This window comes from Channa argus, chromosome 1 (assembly GCF_033026475.1).
Source record: "Channa argus isolate prfri chromosome 1, Channa argus male v1.0, whole genome shotgun sequence".
Lineage (NCBI taxonomy): Eukaryota > Metazoa > Chordata > Actinopteri > Anabantiformes > Channidae > Channa > Channa argus.
Window position 1 is genome coordinate 10,610,764 of NC_090197.1, and position 19,844 is coordinate 10,630,607.

A 19,844-nucleotide genomic window follows, 5' to 3' on the forward strand; every position below is an offset into this window, starting at 1 on the left:
GGACCCACAGTGTTAATGTGATCGGCGTTTGTCCCCAATTTCTACCTTCGGGTTAGCAACAGAAGGACAATTTGGCACATTTTGGACTGTGCAGCTTAGCTCAGACTGAAAAAGCTTCTTGGATGAGTAGTGAAATGTTTTGAAACAAAAAGTCGGCGTCCGGTTGCTATGACTCAACTTCCAGATAACCTCACCTGGATGACAGATAAGTCTGACAGTTTAAACACCAGTCTGTCTGGCCGCCTCCAGAGACATTTCCAGTCTCTCTCTGCTTCTCGCCTCTTACTGTCTCGCCATATGTCTCCCGTCTATCATCACTCTGTCTCTCAACTTTTCTGCAGGCACATTAAAGATCTATCCATGCATCTGTCGTTCTCCCGCCCCCGTCTCCCTTCAGTTAAAGCTTCTGTCACCAACCACTCTTCTTCCACAAGTCCTAATTATTGTGTGTTCTACTTATGTTTTCACAGCATACTCGTCTCTGTCTGGCAGCCATTTAAATTATGCCAAAGCCCCCCAAGCAGCATGACATCGAGCCTTAGAAACCTGGAGGTGTTCGTACAGGGTCAAGCGTGCAGGGGGCTTTTTGTGGTCCCATACTGCCACTCTGTGGTATGTTTGAGAATTACACGACTGAGCCGATTACCATGGTGGGAAGCAACTACGTGTAATTTACTTCTTATATTTCAAAACATGGTAAAATTGTTGAAATGAACACAGCTGCCATTCAATGTGCTACTTGTGCTACTATTTGACCGGGAGGAGCTGGGGATCGAGCCACAGTGGACAATCACAATCAGCTTTTTCCATCAGATCTTATCATCACCCAGAGCATGTTTTTTTAAATATATTATTATAAATATACTAAAATAATATTTGTAGATATTTTTTAAATATTTTAGTATAACACTTTCAGTTTTATACTGAACATTATTTGGGAAGCTACAGATCAAAAAGGGTAGACAGAAATTTTAGTGCAAAGACAGGTTTTATTGAAACTTCAATGCTAAAAAAAAACTGTTTAAACTCTGAGTATGCATTAATTCATTTAAGTGAATTTGATAAAAGTTGTTTCAAAACAAGAATTACAGTGAGTATCAGATCTTCTCATGATGTGAAGTTAATTCTTAATCGCTTAGTTTTCTTATTTTCACCCAATTATTACACTTAATTTTTCCCATTTAACTTCTCAATCTTCCCATAACACAGACTTGTAACCTATAAAAATTTAAAAGGGCTAAAACAGTAATCATCATGCCTATTCCATGTACCCCTCACACCGCTTCCCTGTCCCTTCACTCCCTCCAGCTGAGCCCCAGGGTTTCGGCTATAAAGGAAAAGATGTGCGTGTCCTCCAAGATGGCCTTTGCGGTGGGTTTCCCTGCACCGTGCCCACTACGGGTGTCAACCCTGACCATCAGAGGCTGACGCTGCACAGCGCTACTGCCCACCCCATATTGCAAAGCGGCGCAGTACTTCAGGGTGTGCAAGGGCACCACACGATCGTCATGATCAGCCGTCAGAAGCAAGACCGCAGGGTAGGGAGGGCCAGAGTAAGGTGGCTGTGGAAGATTATGGAGAGGAGAGTACCTGGGAAGAAGGTGAGACAGAATGTTTGGAAGGAAGAGTGTGAGGAAACCGACTGGAGAGAAAAGAGAAAGTACGGCGTGATTTGAGTCTGTAGTTCAGTTGCTCTGCAGTGGGCAAGTGTAAAATGAAAAACGCACTATGACATAATATAAACTGGACAAAAAAACTACTATTTACACCAGCTTGCATATTTTGTCTCGAGATTCAGATAAAAAGAGAATATTGAACGGGTATTAATGTGCTGCTAGGCAACATCGGAAACACCATGTGACAAATGCTCATGCAAGACTACCGAGGTGGAAGCAGACTGTTTTAGCACGTCAACCTTCTCCATTTTTTCAGAGAGCTGAAGGTGAGTGAATTACACACTTCTAAGGTACTTTTTCAGTTTTTAATTCATTTTAAAATTTGTTTCACTCATTATTAGTCATTTCCTGATTCATGTGTCATTTACTGTATGAAAATGCCACTAGCGACTATCGGAAAGTAAATCAAATCAAACACCACATATTGTATAATCTTATTTCTCAAATGTCACCCATTACGTTGCCATGATACTTAAATCAGAACTACAACTGAAACTGTAACAACCAGAAGGTATTTTCACCTATTAAGCAATGGCAGAACAGGCCAGTAGCAATAGATCAGGATTTGAGCACAACTATGTTGTATTTTTTTATGTGTTTGTGTGTGCTTCATACTTGATGAGCCACTTGAACTGCTCCGGGTCGTCAGAACAGCCGTAGTCAGTGGTCCAGGCATGGCCAATGGTGAATTTGTGGAACTTCAGCATATCCATCACCCCCACTTCTGCTACAGCGCAGCCAAAAAGGTCGGGGCGTTGGTTCACACATGCCGCTGTGTGCGATTATAAACACACATACACCCAGTTTAATTCACAGTGTAGGTCACAATCACATATACATGGACCACTTTCACAGCAGTGAGAAACACTTTGGCTGGGTTTGTGTGACGCCATTTGGAAGCAAGTCTTTGGTATGTGATGTGACCGGCCACGGTTTAATTCCCTCCGATTGGGCCAAATTAAACGTTAGGCAGGTAACCGTTGAATTTTACGTGAGCAAACATGACAAACGTATTCTAAAGAACACAAAGCACTTTAACAAATGCAGGTGAGAGGATGGCAGGTCGCGTAGCTTTGAGGGTGAAGACATTTAACTTTTTAGCTAAATCACAGAAGCGCACAACATTGAGCTCAGCTGTTACATTAGGGAGGAAATAAAAGGTAAAGCTCCATCAGCAGCTATAAAAAAAACAAACAAAGGCAAAGGTTGACTTGCAGCAAATACCTTTAAAACGCTTTCACTTTCTCTTGCACTCGCTCTCCCCTCTCTGGCTCTCTCCCCAGACTTCCAGCTAAATACATGATCACATAATGCACACACACACACACACACACAACTGATCCTGTACTTACCCACTAGCAGCCCTCCATTAGAAGCTCCATTGATAGCGATGCGGCTGGCTGTGGTGTACTTTTCCTGAATCAGATATTCTGCTGCAGACTGGAAGTCATCAAAGCAATTCTGCTTGTTGCCCAAAGCACCAGCTACAAACACATGTCATAGTATAGGTTGTGTCACCATAATATTTTTAAGTAGCACCATTTATCTCCCCGAAATCCTGTTCAGTAACACTTTATTTTTATGTTCGTACCTTTGTGCCAGGTGAGGCCATACTCTCCACCCCCTCTGATGTTCGCCACTGCCAGAATGCCTCCCAGGTGGCGCACGTAAAGCAGGTAAGCGACACTGAAGGAGACAAAAGTGACCACACCTTATTCCCTGTGATTCATGATTTTAAGTATTAGTTTCCGGCAGTGGCCAGAACAAACCATAAGCCAACATTCGTGCGCTCGTCTTTTAGAAACCCCCTTCCCAATGATACGGAAGCTAACTGGCAGACACAGTACAATAGACTGTAAACTATCTTTATCTTCTATTCCTTCTGTGCAATTAGTTTTAAAATAAATAAATAAATACATTTTGCCTTAGGAAATTCTGCACCGACACTAAGGCTTATTTTCATGTTCACAATAACATCACTGAAACATACCGGCTTATCTAAAAGTCAGTACCTAGCACAAGGCTGTTGAAAACCTGGTCTTCAAGGTTCACTGCAAGGCTGTCCACTGCTGATTATCTCAATCAGGTGTGTTCAATCAACCCGAAGCGAAGATAGCATCTTAGATGAGGGGGAAGACGTGGCATTATCCAGCTTCTGATTGACAGAACACACGCGATCAGGGTAATGAGCAGCGGATAGGGCGGGGACGGCTGGAAACAAAACAGGGCAGTAAACCTTGAAGACTAGAGTTGAGAACCCCCAACAGACGCACACAGCATTAAAATGAACAAACCAACAGAGATAGTTAGGTTTTCCTGGTATTCACGCTATTGTAGCATGTTAAAGTCAGAGAACTTACTTATAGTGCGGCTGAATGGAAGACTCAAAGCCTCCATATCCATAGAGGAAAACAGGATGAGTCCCATCCTTCTTTAGGCCTTTAGAGTGAACTAAGAACATGGGGATCTTAGTTCCATCTTTACTGGGATAAAATACCTGAAAATATATTAGAGTAGCTACGTTAAATTGTTTACGTTTTACAGAGCAGCTGCTATCGGGGACATGGTTTTAACATAACAGCTTTTGTTTTTGATAAGTCAAAAAACAAGTAGTTCACACATACACCATTTACCACTTCCTCAACCACAGAGAATACAATTCTGGGAAACTGGCAAGATTATATGAACATGCAAACAATAGATGTCATAACAAAAGAAACATGAATTGGAAACTGGAAGGTAACAACAGTAAACAAAAAAAAAGGAGGGTGTTTGGTTGTTAGTTTATTTTGATCTTTTAGCTCAAGGATAATCTTCCAAGGGTCCATTTCTAAATCACAAATCATAAAACAATTCACAATATATTTATAACATGGTTAAAAATATTAGTTAACAAATACATATACAGAACATAAGTATATGCACACACCTGCCTCTTTACACAGTGTGCCACCTACACACACACACACAGACTCAAACACCATATCCGATCTATTTTTCAGAATGAAAAGTAGACTAATTATACTAAATTAATAAAGTAACATTTGAAAATTAAATTATGATGCATTAACTAAGTCTTTGGATACCATTTGCTCCACGTGCATGAAACAGTTTTCTCTGCTGCCCAGTTATCTCTTGTTTGAAAGCTGATTGAAGCGCTTGACCTGTTGCACAACCATCACCGAGAAGCATCTTTAATTCAGTGAAGTTCTGTCCCTAATATCTGACACCATCGTTCCGGAAGAACAACCTTTACCTACAATACACTGAGCAATTTTTAAAACACGGGACAAAACTATGATTAAATACTTTTTTTTGTTTTTGCTAAACTGAATCTACACAAACAATCAAACAGGCAAAGTTTGATTGCAGTTATGGATTCGACAAGACAAAAAAAGTCAGGTGCCGAGACAATAGAGATAACAAGTAAAGCATAAGGACATAAAAAATGGACAACGTTACCTGCGTCGTCTGATAGTCCTCTTGCCTGATGCCTTTTACCTCCACCTCCCTGAACACTTTGGGCTCTGGGTTCGGCTCACTCAGATCGCAGTGGTAAATAATACCTTGGTACCACACAGATTAGAGGTTGTTGTATATAAATGACGGTTTACATTTAGTGAAACACAGACTACTTACATTGTAAATTATTATTCAATTATTCATTACTATGAGCCATCTTCATTATTTAATTTAAAGCAAAAGTAATGTGAATTACAGAATCCGTCCTCTCTGCTCTCCATTGCTTTTCTTTTATTTTCAAATTACAACAAATAAGAATGCTAATAAATGGACTAATAAAGTAGAAATCATTGCTTTTCTCTGATCAGAAGAGCAAGCCTCACTTAAAACGGTTCCAGGGGGTGAGTCACGGTAGGCTTCCACCGCGCACCTCTCCACATGTGTTAGTGCACATTCATAAGAAAATCAGTGAAAAAATGCTGCCCACCACAATTTTAATGCTTCTTGTTTATGTATTTCCTATGAAAAATAGAAGTAGATGTTGTACTTTCTGTAGAAAAATGGCACTTGGAGGTGAAAGATGTATTACGTTAATTTTGTGTGTTTTCTTTAACATGATCATGATGCATGATCGTTAGAATCAAGTCAATCGAAACAAAAAAAACAAACTTTGCTTGTCAAAAAGGCCACAAATCCCCCTGTTCCAGTTTTACAATTGTGAGGACTTCCTGCTATTCTCCAGGACGTCTAGACAACCAACATTGGGCATTTTTTTTTAAATTTTCTGACTTTTTTTTTTTTCCCCTTTTGGCTTATCGTGTGAGTTCAGGGTCGCCACAGCGGATCATTGTCCGCATGTTGATTTGGCAAAGTTTTTACCCTGCCTGACGCAACCCTCCCCGATTTCTACGGGGATTGGAACCGGCATTGGACAGCTGGGGAGGGGGATGGGCTCTTGGGGGTTCAGTGTCTTGCCCAGAGAGAGACACTTTGACATATAGCCAGGACCGGGGATCAAACCACTGACCTGTGGTCAACTGTCTTTACCAACAGCCGCCTCCTACTGACATCAAAAGCCTAACTGGTATTAAAAGTAATGATTTGTTGCAACTCTAATTACTTTAGTATGATTTTGTGTGCACATGGCAACTGTTTGAGTAGATCTGTTTATTACCAAATTAGCACTATTATTCTGTACCTCTTTTTTTTTTTTTAGATGTTATTTTACATGATTTTTACTACTATTAGACATTAAAACAATGACACAATTACCTGGTGTGGTGAAGGATGTAAACTTGTAGAAGAAGTCAGAGTGCTTCTTTTTACAGCTCACACCAGCCACTGTGCCAACATCCAGTGGCAGGTCCCTGACCAGCTGCCCCGTGGACAACTCATACACCTGCAGGATGTCCTTCACGTCATGGACATAATTGACCAGCAGGTGGTGCTGGTTCACACAGGAGACAAAACCTGCAGAAGGATAGAAAGTGAACAAGACGGCATGCGGCTGTTTTTTTAAAACCCTGTTCAAGGGAGAATGGCTGGCTTGCTCTGTTCCATAAGATATATCGTTTTTTTTTCGTTGATTTATCTTGATGATCACAAATCATCCTGTACCTGCAACCTGGAATGCAGCCAAGTATAACTGCTATGGACCAAACATGACCAAACAGATGAGTTCAGTTGATTGGGACATGAATGTACAGATGCACCGATTCGATGCAGGTGTATATATAGGGTGTGAATCATTATACTGTAAGCTCATAAAAAAGTCACCAGACAGACTGTATATGCCGTTAGACTAATATCCCGGCAATGCAGCAGTGCAGCTTCCCTCTCTTGGTTTCTGTGTATAATAAACACCACAACCTCGATTCATGTATGACTGTTGACTTTGGGTGATGTCAGCAACAAGACAAGGACAACAGAGGGTAAACTGATGAATCAGGGATGTGGTATCAGTGGTATTATACCAAATAGCACGATGTCCACGACAAACACCAAGAAGACTCACTTTGTAAAACGCAGTCATATAATAGAACTAATATTCTAATATTATGATATTAGATGCGCTGGCTTCAAAACTATTCTGTTATCCTTTTAGAGAAAAAATCAAGACAGTCACACTCACTGGCCATGTACTATTGAATTGTTATATTAAAACACAAGTTGGTAAAATAACACAAGCGCTATAAAAGCAATGGAATGCCATAATATTATCAGACATAACTATCAACTCCCTGCCGTGGATTGCAAGCAAGTAACGACTAGTTGATCCACGGCAACAACTGTGTGTTTTTGCTGTACCCAGGTAGGATTCGCATACAAAGAGTAAATTGAAAAACTCCAGTTGTCCAACTATCACAAGTTGGCCCTTGTCACAAGTTGCTCAGATCTTTATTCTACCTCTAAAACATTAACTTCAAGAACTGACTGGTTATTAGCCAATAAATCCTTTCTCTTGACATGCTATGCTACTGTTGATCGCCTGTCAAAACATAAGTCCACACACAAGTTAGCCATGTCAATAAACACATTAATACTTGCATCATAATCATGTTAGAAACATTTTTATGCATCACTTATACATGTTAAATAGAGGAACTTCAACAAATTCACTCAAACATTCACTTTACACACTTTTTTTACAGTGGTGCTTGAAACCTTTAATATTTTTTCCTCTCTCTGCCTAAAGATGACTTAAAGCATGACCATATTTTTATGCAAGCACCAAAGCATAAGGGAACCCAATTAAACCAAGAAGACATTATTTATTTATTGTGAAAAAAATGAGCTGATCTCAAATGTTTCTGTGTGGTAAAGTAGGTAAGAACGACCAGTTATTATGAGTTAAGTTAGAGTCAGATGAAGTTAGAGTCAGATGTTTCTATCCGTCAGAATCTGGGAGGCCCTGCCTTGTTTCGAATAAAAATGTGGGTCTTAACTATCAGAGTTTGATCTTGACAACAGAAATGTAGAAATGTGCCATGGTTCAAACAAAGGAGCTGCCTCAAGACCTTGGAAGAGTTGAAGCCCAGTAGCCTGGAAAAGAATTACCAAAGAGTTCGGACTCTTCATCTACAGTCAGGCAGAGTTTGTACAAAAAAATCATCCAAGGAGTGGTCGACTAACAAAGATCACAAATATCAAAGTGTCATTACAAAAGTAAAAGCTCAACAGAAAGTGCTGGCACCATGCCGCAAGACAACAAACATAAACACACAAGTCGTTTTGCCAGTACAGTAAGATAGTTAAAGATAAATAACTTTTGTGTTTTGGAAGATTATAGGCAAAGCTTATTTCACTCGAAGGACCTTAAACCATGGTGATAAAAAAAAAAAGTGCTGATAAATATTTATTTGCCGTCGCATTTGTACTGAATGCGCATGTGTGTATGCACACTTCTCAGCAGAAGTGTGAACTCACACTGTACATTTCATTGATATCTAGGCACAATTACCGTCATTTGAATGGCCCACGTACAAAAAAATAAATAAATAGAGAAAGAAATTGACAAACTGCTTATGGACAAAGTTTCACTTTTTGAGCAGAGTTCCCTCTGACGAAGGTCTTTAACCGCTAGAACAGTACTTCCCAGTTGCTGTGGTTATCTGTCACCGAAACAAGACAGCAATTCAGTGAAAAGATGTTTTGCAAGTCTTCGAGGTTTGAATTGTGGAACTACAATTCCCCGTATAAGCCCTTTACGTATTTGTAAAGGTTCGCAGAGTTTCTACACACTCCAACACAAGCCCACGGCTGTCATGCCAAACAAGGCCTGTGCTACAAATCACCAAAATTACTCTATGTGAACCTCCCTTCTTCTGTGGAGAACTGATTCATTATAGGTCAACTACACAACTAGCAACAAGGTCAATAGTATATTCTATTAAAATTTCCATTAGGTCTCACCGAGGACATCCTTGTCATGTTGTGGTATGAGGGTAGTCCAGTGCTCTCTCTCAGGTTTCTGGATGTCAATATTCATGAGACAGTACCGAGGGGTCTCCAAGTTGGAACGGAAAGTGAATACAGTTCCCTCGTTGGTGACATAAGAGTACTGGGCGTCAAAGTTGTCCACAAGTTTGACCCATGGCAACAGGCCTGGAAGACAAAGATGAACAAAGCTACATGGAAAAAACAAAATACAGAAATGGTTTATCATGTATGTTTTTATTTATCAGTAACCCTTGTGAACGGATATCAATAAAAAAAACTAAAAAAAAAACGAGGCCCACCAGTCCACCTACTGTACACAGAATTTCACAATACTGGTGCTCTGAAAGTGACAAAATCCTCTTTGTTGGGAAGAATTTTTTTTTTCAAAACACAAAAATAGGCCACAAAGTGAATTTTGAAATCTCAAAATCTGATGCAGTAACAGTTGAGTCACTGCATTTGGCAGTACTCACTCTACTGCTGCTAAAGCACTGTTATTTTGTGCTATGGAGCTTTCGGCAGTGCAGAGAAGCTGGTGTGTTTTTGAACGATCCACATGGGAGATCACGTCTGTAGTTCTAATCCAACTCAACAACTATTAAAGCAGCACACGCTCTCATGCTAATGCTACACTAATGCCATTAAAAGAGTCACGGTAATCAGTGCAATGTAAAAAACTACTGTGATAATTAATAAGTTGCTTCAATCATTTTTTCAAGTCACCACCCTAATATAACTAAGAAAACTGCCTTCCAATGAAAAATGGCTGCACCAATTAATATGTCTCAGCTGGCAACAAGTAATTATCCCAAACTCATATAATGAGTAGCTAACATCCTGAATTACTGAATGACGTTCAGCATATTCCGTTCTCCCTGATTGCACGGGCATGTTACAAGACGACAATGCCAGGATTCACTGGGCTCATGTTGTGAAAGGAGTGGGTCATGGAGTGTGAGACATCATTTTCACACCTGGACTGGCCACCTTAACCCCACTGAGAATGATTGCGACATGCTAGTGAAGACTTGCAGTGGTAAATAATACAAGATCTTGGTGAAAAACTGATGCAACTCTGTGGAAAAATAAATGATGTGACATTGTATGAGCTCATCAAAATAATCAACTGTAATCAATGCTAAGGGCGATCTAACGAAATGGTACAGGGTGGGACTTTTTCGTTAGTAGGCAATGTACTTTTACATTCATACTTTCCAAACAAAGTAAGAAGGTTTTAAAAAAGCAAATGTGATAACTGCTTGGTGCACAGTATGTGGACAGGTCAATGCTGGTGGTGCCGGCGCAAACCTGTGATGCCATTGGGGAGCTGCTGAAGGTCACAGTACCACAGCTGGTTGACTGGCTCACATCCCTCGGTGATGGACAAAACAGCATACCTACCATCATCCGATATCTGGGAAGACAGAGAAGAAGAAAAAGAAAGACAGAAAGACAAGGAGAAAAGCAAATAGCTCATGTTAAACTTTATTGAACCATCACTACCAACGTGTGGTTATAATCTGTGATAAACAATGACTGCAGATTTACAGTTACTGAGCTGTGCCACTTTGGATGGTCGGGAAACTCAGCAACCAGAATATCTTCTGACTGTTTGGTGCCAATGACATGGTAGTAGAGCTTCTGATTCATGTTACTAGTGGTCTCTGTGCCTTTAGCGAAAAAGACATTTGTAAATCTTTGTGTGTGAAATGTATCAAAGACTGCGCGGGTGGCGTTTCTGCCTTACCATCTGTTTTCCCTTCCTGGCGCGGGTAGCAGTTGTAAAAGATGCCCTTAGCATCGTGAGTCCAGGCCAGGCAGCTAAATTTAACCCGCTCCAGTACATCAGGCAGGGGGGTGAGATCATCGGCTTTTATAAATTGCACTGTTACCCAGTCTGAGCCACTGCTACTCAAACCATAAGCAAAGTATTCACATTCCTCCGACAGTCGGCCCACTGGATAGAGGGGGAAAGGGAAGGGAAAGAAGAGAGGTTGTCAGCACTGTAAACCTTTTTTAAAATGATCTGTGTATAAATGTACTGCAGTTTGGCTCACTCTTCAGTGCCACTGTGCCATCTTCAGAGAGTTTATTTGGGTCAAAGAAGACAGTGGCAGGTGCATCCAGAGAGTCCTGCACATATAGCACGTCCTGGTTCTGGAGGCCTTTGTTGTGAAAGTAAAAATACCTAAAAAAATAAAAGCATGTTTGTGACCTGCGGTTTAAATGATTCCCGCTTATGAAAGCTGTCTTTTTCCAGTCTGTTCTGTTCAATTTCAAATCGTACCTCTTGCCTCTCTTGTAAGGGCAGCTGAATTTGGGATAGTCATAGAGTTCCGTGAGGCGCTGGTGAAACTGAGCCCGGACAGCACACTGCTCCAGGTATGGCATGGTCAGTTTGTTCTGCTCTTCCACAAAGGCCTGAGATGCAAAAAGGGAGGAGAGTCAGAGTGAAAACATGGAGCGTTCTTAGTGGAAACACAGCTGCAGCTTTCTGCAAGAGATCTTCACATACCTTTGTTTCAGCACAATCCGGGTCTTCCAGCCATGCGTACGGGTCACACATCTTCCTTCCATGGTAGTCATCTACCTGTTGCACAGATATACCAGTTAAACAGGAAGGAACATACACACACACACACACACACACACACACACACAAAGATGAAGTTTGATCCGTGGCATTCAGACTTGATTTTCTTGATCTTTTGTAAAACTGTGGTTACAACTTCCATTCCAAAACAAATTTAAGTGGAACTGAAGAGCATCTTCACCTGTAACTGTCTACTCTGGAATTATGATTTTGGCTGCTCAACTTGTTGTTTGTCAGTGTTGGAATGTGCGGTGTTACTTTTGACACACCAACCTGCACAAATGGGCAGTCAAGTCCTTCTCTCTCACACACTCACACAGAGTACGTCTCAACTGAACGACTGGTCAGTGTTGTAGTTCTTGCTGTTTCCAGTAATTGTACAGAGAAATATTAGCGAGTAGTTTTCTATTAATGTAAAATGACATGTTAACAACCTTTCGTTTAGCATTAAGTTTGGACATTAACATGCTTAAAAATCATTAATAGTCTTGGTATATTAGCCCTTCGAAGAAAAACAGCCTGCAACATTTTCCACTAAGACATCGAAGTCCATCCAGTTGCCCACACTGCTGTGACTTCTGGCGAAAAAATGAAAAAAAAAAAAAAACAATTTCTCTACTGGCAAAGGACATATCCTCAGGACATTTGGCTTATTATGAAATGAGACGTGTGCCACTTCCAGAGAAACACTACATAAGGATTCCTGAGAATTTCACCTTGGCTTGGAATCACTTAAAAGACAATAAAGTTGAGACTGTTGAGACTGTTTCTAAGGTAACTGTTGAGACTGCAGTGGGTTCAGTCATATTCACATATTCATTTTTCTGGTTGGTTTGGCAAACAATTATGAATTGGTACCTTGTCATTATCCTATGATTGTTTTGCATGCGTGGGTGTATATTTTTATCTTTCCACTAAGCAGAAAAACAGCATATGCGTGATCTACAATACTTAAATGAGTTTATTACACCTTTAAAATTTTGACAGGTGCTCGCCCTGTATACAGTCAGTGAGTCACTCAGTGCACTTTACATGCACTTACTGTAAGTAGCCAGGTTGCAGTCGTTTTGTTTTTTTTCCACATGTGCATAACTAAAGGCTGCAGACAGGGCAAGCAGTTACGAGGAAGACTTTATTTAAAATGGGCGTCCTCCCAAAGTCCAACTGAAACCGACACACAAATTGCCTTGAAGTAGTCAAAGTAAGTCGCTTTGTCCCACAGAGTTTTTTTGTCCCCCAGACAGTTGTGTATCAGCTGTCTTTTCCTCTTTCTCACTGTGCTTTCACTCTGAAAAGACACAAATTCAGCAAAAAAACGCTTTTGTCTGCTGCTATTTGAATATGAGGATTTCCAGTAACCAGGATTTTTAAGTGCATGTAAATCTGCTCTCTAACATGGTTACTTATGTGCGTGTGAAGCAGTGAATGTGAGGGTTTACTCCACATACACTATATTGCCAAAAGTATTCGCTCACCCATCCAAATAAATGAATTCAGGTGCACAAAGCAAGGTCCATAAAGACATGGATGAGTGAGTTTGGTGTCGAAGAACTTGACTGGCCTGCACAGAGTCCTGACCTCAACCCGATAGAACACCTTTGGGATGAATTAGAGCGAAGACTGCGAGCACTGTGTATGATGTATTTCATAAACACACTCCTAAACCTCGTGGAAAGCCTTCCCAGAAGAGATGAAGCTGTTATAGCTGCAAAGGGTGGGCCGACGTCATATTAAACCCTATGGATTAAGAATGGGATGTAACTAAAGTTCATATGGGTGTAAAGGCAGGTGAGCGAATACTTTTGGCAATATAGTGTATTTAAAGATTTATGAAACACTTTCCTTTGTTGCATTACATCGTCAAACCAATCTTCAATGCTGCATCAGCAATTCAGGAAATGTATGTTCAGTTTTTAATCTTTAAAACCCATTCATTAATAGGGCTGGGTACCAGCAAACCTCTAAAAACTAAATAATTCCAATCTTACATGACGGTGAAAACGGGTTAGCGTAAAAATGCCAAGGTAACACATAAAGATAGCATAGTTATTTTCTTTTTGTTTATTTTTTTTTCTTTTTGTTGTATTGTTTATGCAGTCTTCAAACCTACTCATTAAAATAGTGACACTGGTGTGTCAATTGCCAGCACAACAATATTTTGTAATTTGCAAAATGGCAAGTTCCAAAAAATAAAAACCCCACCCAAAGCCGAGGACACTAAATGTCAATGTTTCTATACTTCTGGGAATAATGCATCCAGCCGGTGAATCATCAGCCTTTTTTACAGTAAGGAGTCAGTTTTATCATTGGTGGTTATTTTAAAGAGCATCATATTTCCAAACAAAATTTCCCAAATTTTTTCAAGTCAGGATTATCTGTTTTGTACAGTCTTAATCGCAGGTGTCATCTTCTGTTTTTATGTATCATTCAGTCCCTCCAGGATTTCGAGAATGTTTTTGCAATTGTTGCAGCCTATAGTGGCTGATTTTGCGACAGGCTTTCTGTTGCCATTGCAACACTTAATGCAACATTGAGCTCACAGGAAGGAGTTGCTTTGCTGCATTTGCCATTGGGTGCTTTGAATCTATGCAGTGCATGTATATCTTAGTCTAGCTGCTGAAAATCTGCAGATGTCCCAGAGAATTTCCGTTGCTGTCACACCAGCTCGTAGTCCAACATTTTTTTCACTTGCCACTTGTAAAATGCATCTATACCTAAGGGGTGTCATTTACACCATTTGTGCATTTGGTATTGCTGATTTTGACACGTTTAGTTACAGTACAGAGAGTTCTGAACGTTAGCACCAGAGCTGCAGTGTTGCTGTTGGCTGGCTGAGGCTCAGCCCCTGACTTGTGTTAATGAGCAGCTGTTTTCCATAAAGCTCAACTGGGCTTCAGAAAAAAAATATCTGCAGAAGTTTTCATTCACAAAACCTAAATAAAAAGCAATTTCAAACTAAAAAAGCATCCACTGAACACATAAAACCACAGTGGACATTTTTGCAATTTATCATCTGTCATTTTTAAGCAATAATGTTTCAAAACCCCTTAACTTTTTCTTCTCAAATAGGAAATATTTTCTTGTCTTGTATAATAAGCTGTTAAATAGAATATGTTGTGGTATTTTAAGCAATTTCCGCAAATCAGTTTTGGCCCTGCAAATTGATGAAGACCATTTGTGCACTAATGTCGGGCGGCTGTAGCTCAGTTGGTAAAGGCAGTTATCCACAGACCACAGGTCAGTGGTTTGATCCCGGCTATATGTTGAAATGTCTCTGGGCAAGACACTGACTAATGTCTTGTCTATTTGTGATAAAAACTGTTTCAAAATAATTGACCGTTTTAAAAAAAAAAGAACTGAAACCTGAAATTATTTTCTCTGCTAAACCCAAATAATTTTTAAAATAGATGGATGCTTCTCCACTTCTTGCTGGAAATGTGTTAATCCATCATTAGGGACAAAACGTGGAGTAAAATATATTAGATCATTTGTTTTATTTTTTGTGGAGTAGGGTCGTGCTGGTGCTGATGGGACTCATAAAAGAAGAGCAAGACTAAAAATGCTGGCTGCACACAAGCGGCTACAGGAAAACTGGCGAAGAAACTCAACGAGCACGGCCGGTAAATCCGGTAGCATGTGATTTTGTCTGGGTGTTAAGTTACTTCACCTCAAGTTCCTGTCACATTCCTCTAAGAACCGACACTTTGGCTAACCACAGCATCCCACTCGAAACACTTGTGTTCTGCTGGGTTCAAAGTTTTGATTTTGATTCTTCGCTCATTGCCTCCCCACCCATATGACTTGTCTTTCTCTTCCTGGTCTTGTGTTTCCTACTTTGGCCGCTGCACCATAACGTCTCGCCGAATGACAGACAGAAAAGAACAGAGAAGCTAAGCAGGACTTTAGCACTGACCTTGCTCTCATCTCTTCGGGCAACCGGGTACTTAAACGTCATGGCGGGGTCTCCTTAAGTTTTCCTCTGGGACACAACTTTGTTTGGGTTTTCTTTCTCTCTCGCTCTCTCTCTCTTTTTTTTTTTTTTTAATTGTTCTGGATGCAGCGTCTCAATCAAATCGAGGGAGCCTGGAAGTGAAAGTGAAAGCATTTTTTCACACGACGCAGGCACGTTTGTACAAGCCGCCTGGATTTGTTCTTTGCACCGGCAGTGACGTATCATCCAGGGCAAGTGACGACATACGCACAACGGTAGTCGGCCACATATATGAAAGTACCTCGAGACCATTTGCCCCTTTTCTCATTACGTCAGAAATAAGTAGCTGGAACGAAAATTTATTATAAATTAATTAAAACAAAAAACCAAGACAAAACAAAAACCCATTTAAGGACATATAATAACCAAAGACCACGGACTGACTGATATTCACCATAAAATGAATGAGGACAAAAAGTGTGTTTGCATCCATGCACTGACAATGGACAAGTAAGAGGAAGTTGTGCGTTGATATGCACCGATCAGGCATAACATTATGACCGCCTGTGCAATTTATTCCAATCCAATACAGTGGCCGCCCTATTTAAAATGAAAATGGTGACCAAAGCAGTAGAACCACCTCTTCTTATAATGCACTCCAGTACAACTCCACTACCCCCTTTGGCCTCAATAATAAGCAATGAGTAGAATTATCAGCTTTCTGACAGTTTCAACCTAAAAACTGAGGAATTATAACCTTGTAAATATAGAATTCATGGCAGAGCCACTGTATTGGATTACATTACATTTGCACAGGTTGTCATAATGTTATGCCTGATTGGTGTAAGCTGCAGGCTGGAGGTCATACACTGATCACTTACAGAAGTGATGCTCAATTGTTTAGAATCTATTTGGGTGGGCCCAGAGGAAGGGGCAGGCTGGTAATGGTCACTCTCAACATATCTTTTCCCACCTCTTGTGTCAGCCCCCCTCCAGAGTGCAGATTATTTCCGCAAGGGATGTTTTTACCTCCCCTTAACTGTTTATTGCTTTTTGTTTAAGAGTGAAAATTTGTAGTATACAGGATTTTTGGCATTTCTTACACTGAACAAACATTTAATAAACACATTATTTTTTTATAGACGCACAGATCAACGGCTTTCGGCTTGTCCCTTTAGGGGTCGCCACAGCGGAACATGTCCCGCACGTTGATTTGGCATGTGTTTTTACGCCGGATGCCCTTCCTACCGCAACCCTCCCATTTTGGTCCGGGCTCGGGACAGGCGCCAAGGTTGCCCTTGGAACCCGTGCTCTGCTATTGAGCCAACAGGCCCCCTAATCTAATTTTCTACACTTTCTAAATGGCAAAAATGGTTTTAAATTTGAGTGTAAAACTTCTTGGAAATCATTTTTCATGCCTTCTGACCTATTTCGAGCACTAGATCTGCCCCTGCACTGTTTCCCTCTGAATTGTAGAGGAATAGCAGTATCCTTGATTACTTTTAGTTATTTACTAATCAACTAAATCCAGTCTGAAAGCTTTCTGCAAAAGGAATCCCTTGCTAGAGTGACCCCAGGAAGCTTATTTAGATTTCCCCCGCATTCCTTTTCCTCTAAAAGGTGTGGTGTTTCTTACAGGAAAACAGGTGGCAGTTGTCCTGAGGCCCTACATATGTCAGCAAAAACACCTGCATTGCGTAACTGGCAGGAAAATTATACATACTGTGACGAGGAGAAATCTGAAAACTTCCATCTTACTTTTACATTACATATTTTATACAGCTATACAGACAGGTGGACAACGCTGAAATTGTTAGTTTTTTGTTACATGAAGCCATGTTGTATTTTGATATTTCAAGTTAAAACAACATTTTGAGACATTCTGGATTAACTGTCAACCCCCCCCACCCACCCACCAAGATGGGACTGAGACACACAGAGAGAGAGAGAAATAACAAAAACAAAGTTTCAGACGTGTAATCTGTCTAATCCACAAAGCTGTGAAAATGACTGGGGAGAAAAGCGTGGGGGAGGGGGGAGATAGAGGACAGGGAGTTAGAAAGAGGGCTAATTTCAAACTAATTTAGCTAAGGTGATTAAGTGAGACCGGCTTCATGAGAAAATAAGATGTTAGAGAACCCATGACCTTGTTTTAGTGTATTTACCTCTCTATCCTGGTGACTGTATGTGTATGTAATGATTATATGAACATGAGATATAATAAAAGTCTGATTTCAATTGTTTATGCTGACAAAACAGATTAAATCGCTATATATTTATTGATTTAGACTATGTATGCTAAAACTGTCATATTAAACAAGATGAATACAGTGTATAGATCATCATTTGGTAACAGTGTTTAATGTACAGCAGCAATATTAATAAAAAGACAATATTTGGTGTTGCATTAGCCCACTTAATCCATTGATGAATCATGGCTTTGGTGATTACTTAACAACTGTATGGCAACAGGCGATTTAACTGGTAAAGTAAGCAAAGTCTCTGGAGGATGCCTAATCTCTGGGGTTGTTGGGGATGAAAGTGGACCAGGCCAAGCCACAGGCAGATGGGCTGTTATGGAAGGAGATATGTGGGGCCCCAGACAGCCTGAGCCATCACTGAGTCTTGTAGCCGCCTGACCGGGCTGGCTGGGCCCCGAAAGAGGCTCACTGTGCAGATGGGTCCTAATTGGCTAGAAACCCAGGTAGTTTGCCAGTCTGTGAAGACAGAAAGATCAGATTAGCCACGTCAGATTACAGCACAGTCAGACAGTGTCATCTGACTGCCACGAATCTCCAGACTCACCCACTGAGAGAGAGGAGGAGGGAGGCCCTGGGCCATTGGTTTTGTCTGAAGAAAAAAGGATGCAAAAATATTTAGAATACACGTATACAAACCCCAATTAAATTTAAGGAAAATTTCTAAATAGTATTCGACAATGATTGAGAAGAAAATGAATAGAAGATAAGGTGCTGTATTTTCTATTAGGCTTTTCTGTCAGTACAACAACTGCCTGGTGGCTCAGTGGTAGAGCACTGGGTTCAAATACCACCCAAACAGGTGTGTCCCTGCCCAGCCACCCAGGGCTTCCTTGGTGCAGGTCCCGAGCCCGGATAAAATGGGAGAGTTGTGGCAGGAAGGGCATCCGGCGTAAAAACTCATACCAAATCAACATGCGGAACATGTTCCGCTGTGGCGACCCCTGAAGGGACAAACCGAAAGCCGTTGATCTGTGGGTACAACAACTAAGAGCACTAATAACCAGTTTTAAAAAAGTTAAAAAAAAAAATTAAAAAACAAAAAAACCTTTATATGTAAACACATCTGTTCCTCAACAGATGGTGCAGAGTGCAGCCACGGAAACAGATAATCTGTATTGTTCTGAATATTTTGATTATCATCCAAGTTGCCATTGGAAAATCGTACACAAATAATCTCCTAACCTTAGCGTGATCCTGGCCTTCTCATTGCTCTGAAGCTAATATGTTTGCCTCAGGGTTCACAAAGCTGTATGGTAATAGGACTAGGAATTCTTTCCCATAAGTTTCTTATTTGGAAAATTGACATTTGTATAGATTTGCTGTGTGTAGAGAGCATAACAAGAGGCGTGAGGAGATTTGAAGAAGCTGTTTACAACTGCTGGCTTGTGCTGCTGCTGCTTTCAAGTTGGATTCAATCCATGGATGTGAACAATGTTGATATTTTTCTCATATTTGTTGATATTTTCTCACAGTTTCCAACTATGACATATTTAATCCTTCGACATATCGTTCATCTCATACATTATTATCTCAATAATTTAATTAATAAATTCTGAATGACAACAGCTGATGACTTTGAACATTACTGTAGCAATATTTCCTTGGTTACTTTTTGCCAAAATCTCAGTTCGTTTTTAATATTATTTTTCTATTACTTTTAAAAGTGACACACCCCACCCTCTTTTTATTTTAATCACACCCATAAGCAGCTTGGCCTGACCTCAAATTAGCGGTAATCGATAAAGATCATGGTGGTAGTTGTGGTCTGATGCCAAATATTGATCCGTGGTTAATGTTTTTGTTCTGCGGTACGCATGATGCCCTAGAGACAATAAAAGACCAGTGAGATTAAGACAATTAGGGGGGTTGATTGTTATCCAAAAGACGACAAGAAGAAGATTAAATCAGGAGATTTAGGTCAAAGTGGTGATGTCAAGGAGAAAGAAGGGGGAGGGTCAGGAAAATGGAGGAGGGCAAAGAAA

General features: G+C 40.4%; 1 protein-coding gene across 3 annotated transcripts; it reads right to left on the minus strand.

The window, feature by feature from the left end:
- Positions 1-969: 969 nt before the first annotated feature.
- Positions 970-15,792, minus strand: LOC137122998 (prolyl endopeptidase-like). Of its 3 annotated transcripts, none has more exons than XM_067496323.1 (16): positions 15,584-15,789; positions 11,944-12,032; positions 11,593-11,667; positions 11,365-11,498; positions 11,135-11,265; positions 10,825-11,034; positions 10,626-10,747; positions 10,386-10,491; positions 9,051-9,242; positions 6,411-6,608; positions 5,139-5,242; positions 4,037-4,173; positions 3,268-3,362; positions 3,029-3,160; positions 2,292-2,448; positions 970-1,590 (listed from the first exon to the last, which is right to left on the minus strand). In XM_067496323.1, exons 3-16 carry the CDS (start codon positions 11,641-11,643, stop codon positions 1,296-1,298), a joined length of 2,064 nt encoding a protein of 687 aa, XP_067352424.1. In that variant the 5' UTR covers positions 11,644-11,667; positions 11,944-12,032; positions 15,584-15,789; the 3' UTR covers positions 970-1,295. The 3 variants fall into 3 exon arrangements, with proteins under 3 accessions (XP_067352424.1, XP_067352432.1, XP_067352414.1); XM_067496331.1 differs by having other exon boundaries at positions 11,944-12,075; XM_067496313.1 differs by lacking the exon at positions 11,944-12,032 and having other exon boundaries at positions 15,584-15,792.
- Positions 15,793-19,844: the final 4,052 nt, after the last annotated feature.

Coding starts and splice junctions, on each gene's coding strand:
- LOC137122998 (XM_067496313.1), bottom strand. CDS start 15,625: ATGACGTTTAAGTACCCGGTTGCCCGAAGAGATGAGAGCAAG. Junction 11,668..15,583: donor CCCGAAGAGATGAGAGCAAG/GTCAGTGCTAAA, acceptor TCTGTGCAACAG/GTAGATGACTACCATGGAAG. Junction 4,174..5,138: donor AGGACTATCAGACGACGCAG/GTAACGTTGTCC, acceptor ATATATTTTCAG/GTATTTTATCCCAGTAAAGA.